The sequence below is a fragment of the Saccoglossus kowalevskii genome, chromosome 8 (assembly GCF_978046115.1).
Source record: "Saccoglossus kowalevskii chromosome 8, keSacKowa6.1, whole genome shotgun sequence".
Classification (NCBI taxonomy): Eukaryota; Metazoa; Hemichordata; class Enteropneusta; family Harrimaniidae; genus Saccoglossus; species Saccoglossus kowalevskii.
In genome coordinates, this window is record NC_140648.1 from 3,060,934 (window position 1) to 3,076,184 (window position 15,251).

Sequence of the window (15,251 nt, forward strand, 5' to 3'; positions counted from 1 at the left end):
ATTAAACACCTGATGTGAATAATAATAATCTTTATTGAAACCGTATCTCAGAGTATGATCTTGGTTGGAAATACAATAAGGTAAAAAAACAAAACAAAAAAAACAAAAGAAACAACAAAGTGTAACAACAAGACAATCACAAACATTTGAATAAAAAGGAAAAGAAGAACAAAATTTACTAGTAATTGGTTGGGGCATTTGCCATTTTAGAATTTTTTCTTGTCGTAATTTGAAACAAGTGTGGATGAATTTTCCTAGCTTAATGATTGTTCTATTTTTACTTTTTAGTATATCTGATAGGTGTTCATCATCCGTCCTAAAGTAGCTTTTGTTGTATTTAATATTTTAATCATGGTTTCTCGTAATTTTATTCCTACTGAATAGCACTTTATTTCTCAGATTCTGTCTGCCACTATTTTGATGTTAGTTTTCACTCATTTCATGACAGTAACCATGGAAACAAGCCATTAGACCAGGTTAATTATGTCCTTCTCTTAACTTTGTTGCATCGTTGCAATACATTATGGGTAACAACACCATAATGAGAAACTTGCAATATGTTGCATGTATGTTCTTTGAAATACAGCAATACTTTGTATCTTCTTTGCTCATAGTGCATAAATAGCATGAATTGCATAAATAATCAGTATTGTTAGAGCAAAAAAAAAGTGTACACATATATATTTTTTTATCTTTAATTCTTCCAATAGTCAATTTAAAAGCCAACACACCTTATCCTACCAAGTCCTGCATATATCATTCCCACAATGAATATGTAGGTATAATTACATCTCGTATATTTTCAGTTCCATGTGATATAAGTCATTTTGATATCTCTGATTATTCCTTTCGTCCATGTCTGTTTAGTGATTTTTTGCACTGAGTAACTGCCATGGCTTAAAGTATATTTTCAATAGTACTGGAAGGCAAACTGTCTATAAACTATGTTTCAAAAAACAAATACAAATTATGTGACCTCAAAAGTCTTGGATACATGCTCACATACCATGATTCGGATGACCAATAAAAAACGATGCATGGGATATTAATTATAATCTTAATCTCACAATCTCAATTTTAATGAAATTCGCTTAAATTATTAAATTAAATCCATGTGTAAATGTAAAATAGAACCTGTTGTATCATTGGAAACTCTGTGAATTTAAAACCCAGTTAATATTCTCAAACAGTCAGAATAGTGAAATTAAATCTGAAAATAAATAAATGTTAAATTTATGCTTTTACCTGAACACAGTATATCTTTTAATCAATGTTGGCAATATTTGTATTTTCTTATAGACTTGTAATTGAGTATGTCACGACGTAGACTTGAGGCCGCTATCCAGGCGGGTAGGGCCATAGATAGTGCTCACAGTAAATCTGAGGGCACATTCACTCGTGTCAAAAGTCTGCATAGCATAGATGTTAATATAATTGCCACTGGAATCTATAGCCTGCAGTTTTCATATGACAGTGATCTTCTTGTAGTTGGTACAGGGGATGGAGGAGTCTCGGTAAATATGGGCATGTTTGTCAACTCTTTATTCAAGTTGTCCATTAAAGTTGCATTGTCTGCTATATGTGATTGCCAGCACTTGACATATTAACCTTTTCACTACCAGTTCCCTTTTTTCATCTCAATTTCACAAAATAGTCCTGTTTTAAGTCTGTACATATTGGGAAAAAATTAGCCAAATTTGTTGAGTAAAAACTGAAAATTGACTCAAATTTTGTCTGTTGGCTCTAAAATTAGGGTTCAATTCCAGAAATATTGAATAATATAAGAAAAAGTACAGACAAATTTGTCCAAGAAAGTCTGGTTGTGAAAAGGTTAAAGATTTTCAACACATTTTTTTTTCACAATCTTTCAAGAGACAATACAACTTTATTTCAGACAGAAATGTATCCAGAATGTCACCAGCATTGCATACTTACACACTATTAGCATCTCAGTTGACAATCTCTTAATTTCCATGTGTCATACTGTAAACACATTACTGGTACCGGTAATTATTCACTGGTTTTTAATTTTGCTATTTTCACCAGGAAGTAAAATTCGCTAAGTTAAATCTCAGACAACTAATAAACAGACTGCCGAATGGCGAGTATACACATCGGGAATCCTCGGTCTCGCGTTCATTTTGGTCGTTCTCTGTATTCAGTTCATATCAGATCAAAGTTTTACTTTATGATGCTTCGGTCTGACCTTTTGTGTCACTACTGTTGAAACACCACAGTATCTTGCGAGGTCGTTCGTTTTCGTGTGACTTTGTGGTTGTCCATAAGCTTAAAACGTTTTTGCAAAAGTAAACACGTGACACATGTTAGATCAAAAGAAATACCCACACTGCCAGTCTGTTTATTAGTTGTCTGAGATTAAAACTACATGAACTTGTAAAATAACAATAGAATTCATTGTTTCCCTTCTAAGTTTGTGAAATTAAAGCCCAGTTAAATTGCTCAAAATGTCAAAATAGTGAAATTAAATGGTTTTTAAGCAGTATGGTGATTTGTATTCAAGGTATACAACAGTAAGAGTGGTGGGTTATATCGTGATGTTCATAAGGGAACTACTAAAGGTTTGCCCATAATGGGATTAGCATTCCATCCAGTAGACACCGGATTTATCATAGCAGTAGGTGCTGATGGAATGATATCAGCTTGGAATATAGAAACAGCACAAGTTAAATTCAAGATAAGAGGTGAGTAGATAGAATGCTGTGTTAAAGCAACCTTTACATCAACATTTTTGCCATGCATTGACCATGTGGAACGCTTTCTACTCCCACAAACAAACACTAATTTGAGCAGCGTCTTTCTGAAATTTTGATCTTTAGAAAAGCTGGAATGATGTGTCAAGGTCTAAATTAACTGTTTTATCAATTTTTGAAACATCAAGAAAAAAATGAAAATTTCCTCTTTCGCTAGCTTAATTAACTGTCCCTTGTATGTTAAAAATTGAATCTATGTGCATATTTTTGGTGGAAATACAAAATAGAAGATCGTTAAACAATTGTTTTAAATAAAATAATTATTAATAAATGGAATTTTGTACAAAACTACAGAGTATGGTTTCTTATTTCACTAAAATCAAAAAAACATGGGACGTTCGTGACCATTTGGCGACGCTACACATGAATAATCAATGTAATAACTATATCGCTGCAATGACCATTAGCTAGTTGTAACCCTCGCGCCAGACTCCAGAAGTATTGGGGCAGCCAATTTGCAATCTCGCTAGCGAATTGGCTAGCTGTTTTGGTTTTGACTAAATGGTTGGCTTTCGAATCTCGCTAGCGCCGTCTTGTGGTCACGCCCACTTTGGGTGAATCTATATAACAGTAGGGACTCTGGTAGGGACGGTCGTCATACTTTAGGAGCTAATCAGCGACGGTCTTACAGTTGGATGGCCATTTCGTTTTCAAATATACCAGGGAAAGTGTTCTGTGTTCTTCTTGTAATGAAGTCAAATTTTATTAACGGTTGGCTTAATGTTACCCCAACGAATCGTTTGGATGTGAAAGTTTGTTTTCTCCCCGATTTGTAAGAAACTGTTTCTCAACTTGTCTATTTATTTAGTTTCAAGCAGTGTTCAAGATGGCTACCCCCCATATATATATATAGTATTGCTTATCATATTATTACAGCTGACTGTGATTATTCTCAGACTTACTAGGAAAACTCTTATACATTATTATGCCTCACAAAGTAAATCATTCAGGGGAATCAAAACATGTACCTGGCTACGTAAAAGCAGTCTATGTCTCCTAATGCAATAATGCTCGCGACCACGAGTCGGCGCAAGCAAGATTCGAAAGCCAACTGTTTAGTCAAAACCCAAGCAGTTTGCCAATTCGCTAGCGAGTTTGCAAATTGGCTGCCCCAATACTTCTGAGACTTGCTGTAAGTTTAAATTTTTACATAATCTTTGAGTTTGTGTTGTTTGTTTTGTCTCAGTATTTTTTATGTCCCAAATAAAATGAAATATCCCATACTATAGGTAGGGTGAACATTAGTACCGGTAATCAAATTTTTTTTTTCAAAATTTGTTATTATTTTGTGTAATTTTATTTGATTTTCAGTTGCTTAGATGTCATTTTGCTATATTACATAAATTGGTTTCCTTCTCTGAGTGCCTGTTTTGCAATGATAGACATTGATTGATTTTGTTTACAGTTAACTCAAAACACATCGATTTGGTTTTTGATTTAATTAGATTTTGAAAATGTCCATTTTCTGAACAAGTCTTGTCAAAGCTTGCCCTGCTCAGCAAATTTCATTCAAATTTAGTATCAATTCTTATATATTAATGTTGTCATACTGAATATTGTACATATTACTGTGTCATTATATCTCAACACTTCTTTGAATATCTCTTGATTTGTTTAATTTTCAGAGTCTCATAATGAAATCAACGCCATTGATTGTTCATTGAATGGAGACAAATTTGCCACCTCAGGAAAAGATATGTGTGTCAGAATTTATGACACTGACAAAAATCAGGCAAGTGTTCTCAGCCAAACAACACTAATCACTGTGAGATCTCATGTTATGCATGAAATTGAATGGAAAAACAGGTCAAACAAAAGTCAGTGTTTTAGTGGCTTCAAACATCGCATGGGATTCAAAAGTATTTTGAGGTTTTATGCTTAATTCAGGCATTATGCGAGATCTTGTAATAAATGGAAAATCACCACTTAGGGAATTATGACTCACTAGCACTATAACTGTTATTGCATATACATCAGTCACTGTCACTGTCACTGTATCACCATAAGTTAGGATACATGTCCATGACGATTTATTTCACAATTGAATCAAAGATGGCCGACTGGCAGCCATCTTATTTTTTGAAAATGTTGTATTTTGGATATGCTTTGTCAGTTTTCATTCAAATTTAGTACATCGATCATACATGTTAGGATACATGTCCCCGACCATCCGTGAGTTCCTGAGTCTGTCCATCCGTCCGTCCGTTCGTGCATCAGTCTGTCAATAGTAATATTTCAGAATCCTGTGGACCTATCCCGTTCATTCTTTGCATGTGCCTAGTACCTTATGTGGAACATATGCACATGTAGTGGTTTAGCAATTCGATTCAAAATGGCCGACTGGCAACCATCGTGTTTTTTTGAAAATGTTGTATTTTGGACATGCTTTGTCAGTTGTCATTCAAACTGGGTACATAGATTATACATGTTAGGTTACATGTCCAGTACAATTTATTTCGCAATTGGATCAAAGATGGTCGACTGGCAGGCATCTTGTTTTTTTTTTATGCGGTATCTTGGAAGTGCTCTTTCAGTTTTCATTCAAATTTGGCACATACATGTACTTTATACATGTTAGGATGCATGTCCATAACAATTTGTTTCAAAATCTGGTCAAGGATGGCCGAATGACAGCAATCTGACTTTTTGGCCTTACTACTATATTTCCACAATTTATGTACCATTTTCATTCGTATTTGGCACGTACATCATACATATCAGTGTGTTTCATAATCAGATCAAAGATGGCCAAATAACGGCTGTTTTTATTTTTGGCCATATTACTACTACACGAAACATGTGTTTTGATGTAAATAAATAATTCACTAGGTTCAATTACCCACCATAGACTCCGGTCAGTCAAAATGACTATTTTGAACTGTAGGCATTAATCAGTAATTCTGCCGGTGATGGAGAGATAGAATCTAGGTCAGGGGAAGCCCCATGACCTCAAGATTCTTTTACCCCTTACGTCACGAACCCACATGACTGAGGCCACATGGCAACGCCATAGGTAGCCGTCCATCACTCTTCAATTCTCTCCGCCTCGTAGGGGAATGATTCTGAGCAGCTCTGCCTGGCTCTGTTGCTTTTTCCTGTCCGGGTTTCTAGCGTGGGTCGTCGCCGCAGCCACGGCATCCCACATTCTAGCTGGTAGGATAAGTTTTTCTTGTCTTTTTACCCTCGTGTCGTTTTCCCCTTTGTGTGTTATGCTTTTCTACAACAAAGAAATCAAACCCGGCGCCACCACGTAACCACATGTTGATTTCATGGCGACACCTTTTACAACTGTAATTCGTTTCCCTCATGCATGTCGTCTTTTATCTTTAATGTATTTAGAAATGGACAGATGCACTGGCGACGCTAGAGGCTCACCGCCGGTATTGTCTCCTCAGTTTATGAGGCGGCTTTGTACTCAGTGTACGCAGCAATTGCAGGAATGGAACCCGCATTCAAAGTGTTATTGTTGTTTCATGTGCGTTCGGGGTTCGGGTATCTGCCCAGAGAATATGTGTAATCCCTGGGGTTCGGAAGCCTGGGAATCGTTCCAGCAGCATGTCAAAATAGCTGAGACTGACCGCGTTGCTCGTTCGCGAACAGGTTGTGCGGCAAGTGCTACCGGCATGGGTATGAGTGAGTTGTGCGTTGGCATGAATGACAAGTCCTCGCGCTCGGCTACCAGTTCTCATACCGGGATACCAAGCAAAGGGCCCGATAGTGGGGGTGCCGATTTTTTTCGGTCTCCCCCCGCTGATCGGAGGGCATCTACACAGTCTGTTTTTTCAGACAGTGGGTTTCCCAACTTTACCGGCAACAGCGAGGCTGTGCCCCTGGAGGTCTTTCCACCTATGGGGCCCGCGCTGGGTCCCGTTGTGGACCCATCCTCGCACGGTGCCGGTTTTGCCGCTGAAATGATTTGAAGGTCTGTCAGGGCAAATTGTGTCCCAGGCAGGCAGAGTAGATCACCTGCAGGCGGAGCGAGCTGTCTCCACTGCGGCCTCTCAGCCGGAAAGTAGGAAGAAACACAGAAAGCACCGTTCCCATCCTAAACATGTCTCTTCCGGGGGAACCCCCCCCCCCCCCCCCGTCCCCCGCTGATTCGGGGGAGGCCGAGGCTCAGGCTAGTGGCAGCAGGTCTCCTCGGGAACCTCAGACACGTAACACCAACGGGGACGCTGGTAGCCAGGACTCCGTTTTCGGGGCAGGGCATTCGGGTCAGAACATACATTGTACCTCCCCCCGCTTTCAACCAGCCAGGGTTCACCGCGCGGTACCGGACTGGTTAATTTACCCTCAAGTCCGAGTTACGCTGTGGGTTTCGACTCCCTTCTCGCCGACCCACAGGCGTTCCCAGAGGGAACCGACCCTGTCATGAGACGCATTCTTGAACACGCTCTCGCCAACATATTTAGGCTGAGAGGTGGCAGTTCACTCGCATCGGATACAATAGGTACCTCGGGCGGTCCCTCAGAGTCCACATTGCGTAATGACTCGGTGAGCCACGCCGTTGTGGTTATGCGGAATATTATCAGTCCAGGTGACGCTATGTATATTCCCCCACCCTCGATCCTAAAGCAGCCGCTTATGGTCGCTTCTGCGCTGATGGGATCACATGCGCCGGGATCCAGATTGACCCCATCCGCACATCTCCCCTGGTCCAACCGAGCGCTGAGTGTGGGGGACAGCGCGCAGACGGTGTTGAGGGGTGGCCGTTGGTCAGCCGCGGAGGAGGTAACACCGAAAGCCCCGGGCTGGGGCAATCTTTTGCATAATCAGCGTACCTTCAGTGTCTCTCTGAGAACTAATGCGGCTCATCGGAATGATGACCTCCATTCGAAGAGTAGTTCCCCAGGCCGCACTACGCAGCCGCCCGGTCCAACGCTTGTTATTGGAATAACGGGAACTAAACAGACGGGTATTGATCCCGGACCAAGTAAAGGAAACCCTGTCCTGGTGGTCGTCACTGACCAACCTCAGACAGGGGGTCCTTGGACCCACTCGTCACAACCATGACTCTGGTAACAGACGCCTCCCTCCAAGGGTGGGGAGCAAATCTATTGGACAAACAAGCCCAAGGAATATGGCCCCCCGCAGTGGGTTCGGGACCACTATATCAACTGGCTCAAGCTGAAAGCAGTGCACCTAGCACTTTCACACTTTCGACCCACCATAGACTCCGGTCAGTCAAAATGACTATTTTGAACTGTAGGCATTAATCAGCGATTCTGCCGGTGACGGAGAGATAGAATCTAGGTCAAGGGAAGCCCCATGACCTCAAGATTCTTTTACCCCTTACGTCACGAACCCACGTGACCGAGGCCACATGGCAACGCCATAGGTAGCCGTCCATCACTCTGGTTCCTTTCTCTCCGCCTAGAGGACTTAGACCAACGCGACGGAAAGAGTGGAGAGGTTGGGGGGACCCGGAGTCTATGGTGGGTATGAACTACATGTATGTGAGTAGGCGGGTTCGGAGAACCCTCGCATAAATTCACTACGTTCAATTACCCACCATAGACTCCGGTCAGTCAAAAAGTCAGACACCGATAGGTGGCGGGTTTTTCCGAGCAAACAGAAAAAAAAAAAGAATGATGAAAGTCTTTTCCCAGTCCGGGATGAAAACAAACTCAAAAAACCTAAGTTAAGACCCAAGAAGGGTGGTGTCTTACCTTGCCTGTGCTGTCCCCAAAGCAAGAAACCAATGCTGCTGTGGTGACAGGGTTCGGTGCGTCCGAGAAAGCTAGACCCAAGCCGAATTCGGGGGTGATAAGCTAGAAGTAGGACCGAAACAGTTCGCATGAGGGCGTAGGTCAAAAGAAGCGAAACCTGGGAGCTTCCAGGGAGTGCTCGTGGTACAGACAATCTGCCCGCAAGAATGCCGAGACTGACTTAACGCCTATGCACAGGGGTCCCTGCGGTCGTACGAGCTGGGTCAGTAAACAAAGCCTGACCCGTCACGACGGGGCCTAATCTGAAGAGACCCTGCTCAATAAATTGGGTGTCTCTTAGGTAGTAGTTGATGAAGACGTTCTGCATTCTCCAGAAGCCTGCCCTCAGAATGTGTTCGAGGGGGGCGCCTGACGCTAGCGCTAGTGAGTTAGCAATCGCACAGACCTCATGCGCTCGTACTTGGTGTCTCTGCAAAGTCTGTGTTGAGGAGGATAGTGTATTATGGACCTCCAGTACAGTCGCAGTAATCCACCTGAAGATGGAAGTCAGGGAAGCTGGCTTATCCTGTTTGCCAGGGCCGTAACACAAAAACATGTGTTTGGTTCCCCGTCTGGAAACCTGGTACGGTTCTCGTAGCAACTCAGCACTCGAACCGGGCAGAGAAGCAATTCCTCCTGTTCCTCCGGACCGACAATATTTGACAGCCGGGGGATGACGATCGGATGAGGATCGTGTCCTGGGATTTGGTGCTTGGCGAGAAACCTGATTCGTGTCTTTAGTACAACTTGATTGTCCATGAAGGCGGCACAACCCGGTCAGTCAAAAAGTCAGACACCGATAGGTGGCGGGTTTTTCCGAGCAAACAGAAAAAAAAAAGAATGATGAAAGTCTTTTCCCAGTCCGGGATGAAAACAAACTCAAAAAACCTAAGTTAAGACCCAAGAAGGGTGGTGTCTTACCTTGCCTGTGCTGTCCCCAAAGCAAGAAACCAATGCTGCTGTGGTGACAGGGTTCGGTGCGTCCGAGAAAGCTAGACCCAAGCCGAATTCGGGGGTGATAAGCTAGAAGTAGGACCGAAACAGTTCGCATGAGGGCGTAGGTCAAAAGAAGCGAAACCTGGGAGTTTCCAGGGAGTGCTCGTGGTACAGACAATCTGCCCGCAAGAATGCCGAGACTGACTTAACGCCTATGCACAGGGGTCCCTGCGGTCGTACGAGCTGGGTCAGTAAACAAAGCCTGACCCGTCACGACGGGGCCTAACCTGATGAGACCCTGCTCAATAAATTGGGTGTCTCTTAGGTAGTAGTTGATGAAGACGTTCTGCATTCTCCAGAAGCCTGCCCTCAGAATGTGTTCAAGGGGGGCGCCTGACGCTAGCGCTAGTGAGTTAGCAATCGCACAGACCTCATGCGCTCGTACTTGGTGTCTCTGCAAAGTCTGTGTTGAGGAGGATAGTGTATTATGGACCTCCAGTATAGTCGCAGTAATCCACCTGAAGATGGAAGTCGGGGAAGCTGGCTTATCCTGTTTGCCAGGGCCGTAACACAAAAACATGTGTTTGGTTCCCCGTCTGGAAACCTGGTACGGTTCTCGTAGCAACTCAGCGCTCGAACCGGGCAGAGAAGCAATTCCTCCTGTTCCTCCGGACCGACAATATTTGACAGCCGGGGGATGACGATCTGTTGAGGATCGTGTCCTGGGATTTGGTTCTTGGCGAGAAACCTGATTCGTGTCTTTAGTACAACTTGATTGTCCATGAAGGCGGCACAACCGTAGGAACCGAGGGCCAGTAGGAAGACTGTTTTCCACATCAAAAACTTGAGTGGTGCTGAAATGAGAGGCTCAAAGGGAGGTCTGCTTAGGGCTGATAAAACAACCGACAGGTCCCAATTGGGCGGTTCCCTTGAACGGGCCCTGGGCCTCTGATTATGGAAAGCAGTAAACAGTCTCCTAATAATGGGACAATCGGCTAAACTTGACCCCAAAGAGTTTTCTATGGCAGGGGATAAGGCTGACCTGTAGCCAACGATCGCTGCGTAGGACAGACCCACTTCGTCAAACAAGTGGACAAAGAAGTCTGCTACCTGGCCGATAGAGAGATGGCATGGATCAATCTCTCTTCCACTACACCAACCGGTGTATGCTCGCCACTTCGAGTCGTAGGCAGCAATGGTGGAATCCCTGTTCGCCCTGGCCAGGACGTTGGCAGCCCGCTTAGATAGACCTTTCGTCTGCGCGAGTCTACTGAGAGCCTCCATGCGTGTAAGTGGTACACTGCTGGGCTTGTTGGTAGTGTACCGTCCGGTTGGGACAGCAAGTCCGGTATGTCCGGCAGTACTACCGGTGTTTCGACTATCATTTCCAACAGGAGCGGAAACCAGGCCTTGGTCGGCCAATTGTTTGCATTCAAACACGTCTCTTCCGGGGAACCCCCGTTCCCAGGCACGGCTCTCCCACTATTTTGGGGGGTGGCCGAGGCACAGGCTAATTGCCCAGGTCCTTCTCTGGATCCTCGGGCACTGAATGCCAACGGGGTGCTGGCAGCCAAGTCTCTGATCTCGGGGCAGGGCTTTCAGGGCAGGGCACACGTTGACCCCCCTACTTTCAGCCAGCTAGGGTTCGTCACACGGTAACGGTAGAATGGTAACGAGTTTTTCCTTATGTCCGGTCCCCGCTGTGCGTTTTGACTCCTTTCTTACCGACCCACGGGCGTCCCCAGAGGGAACCGACCCTGTCATGATACGCACAGTCGAACATGCTCCCTCTCACATATTAAAGTGAAAGGAGATGCAGTTCGCTCGCGTCGGATACAGCCGGTACTCCGGGCGTTCCCTCAGAGTCATCCATCTGTATGACTCGGTGAGCCACGCTTTTGGGGTGAGGCGGAGTATCATCGATCCCAGTGATACGATGTATATACCCCCACCCTTGATCCTAAAGCAACCACCTAAGGTTGCTTCAACGCTTATGGGATCACGGGCGTCGGGATCCAAAGCAACCCTGTTGGCAAGTCTCTCCCTGTCCGCCTGAGTGCGGAGTGGGGCGCAGAGCATGCAAACGGTGTTGATGGGCGGCGTTGGTCAGCCGTGGAGGATGTAATGCTTAAGGCCCCCGAGTGGGGATAACATAAGGCAACACTTCCCACTGGACCAAATGCTACCCGGTCGGTGTGGTTTCGGGATCAGACCCATAGCGTGGGATGAGACCAAAACGCCCCCAACCGGATTCCAAGGCTCCTTCCCCAGACCTCGGTACCACGAATTTGGCAAACCGGGCAAAGGGGATAGCCCCGTTCCATGGGTGTCCTTTCCAATTGAAGACAACCCATCTAGCCCTGAGGGCAGAGTTGCTTGAGCACATTATGTGTGACCAGCACTCTGGAGACCTTGGAGGCAGAACGCACCAGCCTCCTAGACCAGGCGACATTTTTACTGGTGGGCCACCGCACATCTACATGCGACCCCCTAGTGTTGCCTGGCTCTCTTGGCCAGGGCCACTACCATGCTACGAGACGCGGCCTTAGAAGCACATGTTTTTCGCCGACAAGCTGAGCCGGGGTACGTCCCCGTCTCAGTGACACAGACTAGACTTCCTCCACCCTCTTTGTTCAGGGAATGGTGGGTACAGTCTCGGAGCTTCGGAGTGCAATAAACCGGAGGGTTCAGTTTGAATCCGCTAGCCAGTTGGTCCTACCATGGGCAATCGGAGGGCACCCCAAGCACAGAAAACACAACGCCCTAGGACGTTGTCCGCTAGCTGGAGGCAGCCAGGAGGCAAGCGCTTATACCCTTCCATGGGAGGGGAGGGTAGTGGCGCGCCCCCAGGGAGGTAAGAGCCAGGTGGTGGCTCCTCGCCCTCCCTGGGCGGACGTCTACCCGGCAGCAGGGGAGGCATGTTTGACGCTCACCTATGCAACCGGGGGGGACAGGCACGTGTTCGGTGAATGGCCAGGTCACAACTTAGTGACTACTTCAGGCCTTGGGGACTCACCTCATGGGGGAAGGAAGCACACACACCCCCTCGCAACTGCCAAACACGTGGCCACATATCCCTGTCAACACAGATTGCGCCGGTGTAGTCCGGTTTGGAGACAACGGGTGACCGATCCCTGGACCTTTCCAGGTGGTAACGCTGAAATCTCCTTTTCCCCCCGTCAGTGTCTCCCCTGTTGGGCACTGCCAGGGGACTCCCGCAAGGCAGAAGCAATCAGACAGGAAGTAGCAGTTTTAGCTGGGGAAAGACGCCATACACAGGGTACATCAGCCGGAGCTAAGGCCAGGCTTCTACCCAAATGGGTTCGTAGTACCAAATCTACAAATGGCAGGCGTCCAGTTTTGGACCTAGGCAGACTGAATCAGTATGTGCTCCTCGATCGGTTCCACATGGAGACACCATTCAGGGTTCTTCTCTCCATCCACAGTTTTGACTGGCTAGCCCCGTTAGACTTAAGGGGAGTCTACCTGCACGTACCGATGCACCCAGCGAGTTGCCATCTCCTTCGAATCGCCCAGCTGGGCCAAGTATTGGAATCTCGGGTGCCTCCCCGTTCGGGTTAGGCACAGCACCCTACGTGTTCACCAGAGTGATGAAACAGGTAGTGCTGCTGCTTCACCAGATGTCGGTACACCTCAATCCATACCCAGACTTCCGGTTACCAACAACCCGGGCAAGGGGTTGGTAATAGCCAAACGTGTCAGGCTAACACGGGATTTACTTCACCAGTTGGGCTCATTGGTAAATCGACAAGTCCCACCTCAAGCCAACGCGCAGTTGGTGTCCCTGGGCATGGAGTTTTGACACAGAGGTATGCTTGGCTTAGCTATTTCAAGCGTATTGCTTAGCGCTAGGCAGCCTAGCCGAATGCCTAGTCAACGTTCCCTCTGTGTCCCTCCGCGAACTAACACGGATCATCGAAATGATGACCTCGGTTCGAAGCGTCGTTCCCCAGGCCGCACTACGCAGCCGCCTGGTATAACGCTTGTTATAGCGCCGAGCTCTCCTATGGGAACTAGATAGGCGGGTTTCGATCTCGGACCAAGTGAAGGAAGCCCTGCCCTGGTGGTCGTCACTGGCCAACCTCGGACAGGGGAGCCCCTTGGGTCCGCTCGCCGCAGGTATGACTCTGGTAACAGATACCTCCCCCTAGGGTTGGGGAGCGCATCTATTGGGCCAATAAGCCCGAGGATATGGCCCCCGCATTAGTTTCGGGACTACCATATCAACCGGCTCGAACTGAGAGCAGTGTACTTAGCACTACCACGCTTTCTACCTGTAGTTCGAGACCACAGAGTCCTGCTCCGCACAGGCAACGCAGCGGTGGTCTCCTTCAAGAAGGAGGGGGGACGCGTTCCCCATCGTTGTCAGTCCTAGCGGAGCAAAATCCTCCTTTGGTGCCTGGAATACAATGTGGAGCTAACCGCACACCACCTTCCAGGGGTGAGGAACAGTCTGGCGATGCCCTTTCAGGGCGGCTCCGTCTCCAGAACACGGAGTAGCTGATAACCAAGTGGGTAGCCTCTAGGCTGTTTTCGGCCGTGGGACGGTCCAAGGTTGGACCGTTTTGCCGCACCCCGGAACGCCAAGCTCCCGACGTACGTAACACTCTTGCTGACTCCAGGAGCCTGGGCCAGGGTCACTTTGCTAGCCCCGTGGACCCACTTAGTTGTGTACGCCTTTCCTCCCTTCCCGCTAGTTCACTGGGCACCGGAGAAAAGCTTCGACAGGTGCACACCCGCATATTATCATGGGGTGCACCCAATTGGCCAAGCAAGGCCTAGTTTCCACTTCTGTTGGGAAGACTAGTCGAAGCGCCAGCAGTGCTTCCGGACTTACCGGACCTGCCGTCCCAACCAGACGGCGCACTACCAACGAGCCCAGCAGGTATCACTTACACGCATAGAGGCTCTCAGTAGACCCGCACATATGAAAGCCTTTTCTGAGCGGGCTGCCAACGTCCTGGCCAGGGCGAACAGGGATTCCACCTACGCGGCCTACATTTCTAGGCTGCAAGCACACACTGATTGGTGTAGCAGAAGGGAGATTGATCCATACCCATCCCTCTATTGGCTAGGTAGCAGGCTTCTTCGTCCACCTGTTTGACAAAGTGAGTTTGTTCTACGCAGCGAACAGGAGGAATTGCTTCTCTGCCCGATCCGAGCGCTGAGTTGCTACGAGAACCGTACCAGGTTTTCTAGACGGGGAACCAAACACATGTTTTTGTGTACCGGCCCTGACAAGCGGGATAAGCCGGTTTCCCCGACTTCCATCCCCAGGTGGATTACTGCGACTGTACTGGAGGTCTATAATACACTATCCTCCTCAACACAGACCTTGCAGAGACACCAAGTACAAGAACATGAGGTCCATGCGATTGCTAACTCACTAGCGCTAGCGTCAGGTGCCCCCCTCAAACACATTCTGAGGGCAGGCTTCTGGAGAACGCAGAACGTCTTCATCAACTACTACCTAGGAGACACCCAATCTATTGAGCAGGGTCTCTTCAGGTTAGGCCCCGTCGTAGCGGGTGAGGCCTTGTTTGCTGACCCAGCCCGAACGACTGCAGGGGCCTCTGCGCGTAGGCGATAAGTCAGTCTCTGCATTTTTGCGGGCAGATTGTCTGTTCCACTAGCACTTCCTGGAAGCTCCCAGGTTTCGCTTCTGTCGACCTACGTCCTCATGCGAACTGTTTCGGTCCTACTTCAAGCTTATCACCCCCGAGTTCGGCTTGGGTCTAGCTTTCTCGGGCACACCAAACCCTGTCACCACAGCAGCATTGGCTTCTTGCTTCTGGGACAGCACAGGCAAGGTAAG

General features: G+C 47.0%; 1 protein-coding gene across 2 annotated transcripts in view; it reads left to right on the plus strand.

The window, feature by feature from the left end:
• The window catches only part of LOC146739225 (uncharacterized), a 121,861-nt gene that overhangs the window by 3,166 nt on the left and 103,444 nt on the right, over positions 1 to 15,251 (plus strand). For both annotated transcript variants that reach the window (XM_085502023.1, XM_085502022.1), the window contains exons 2-4: positions 1,300 to 1,514; positions 2,522 to 2,702; positions 4,397 to 4,503. In XM_085502023.1, the coding sequence (XP_085358149.1) occupies positions 1,314 to 1,514; positions 2,522 to 2,702; positions 4,397 to 4,503 (489 nt within the window). In that variant the 5' untranslated portion in view covers positions 1,300 to 1,313. The remainder of the gene's footprint in view (positions 1 to 1,299; positions 1,515 to 2,521; positions 2,703 to 4,396; positions 4,504 to 15,251) is intronic.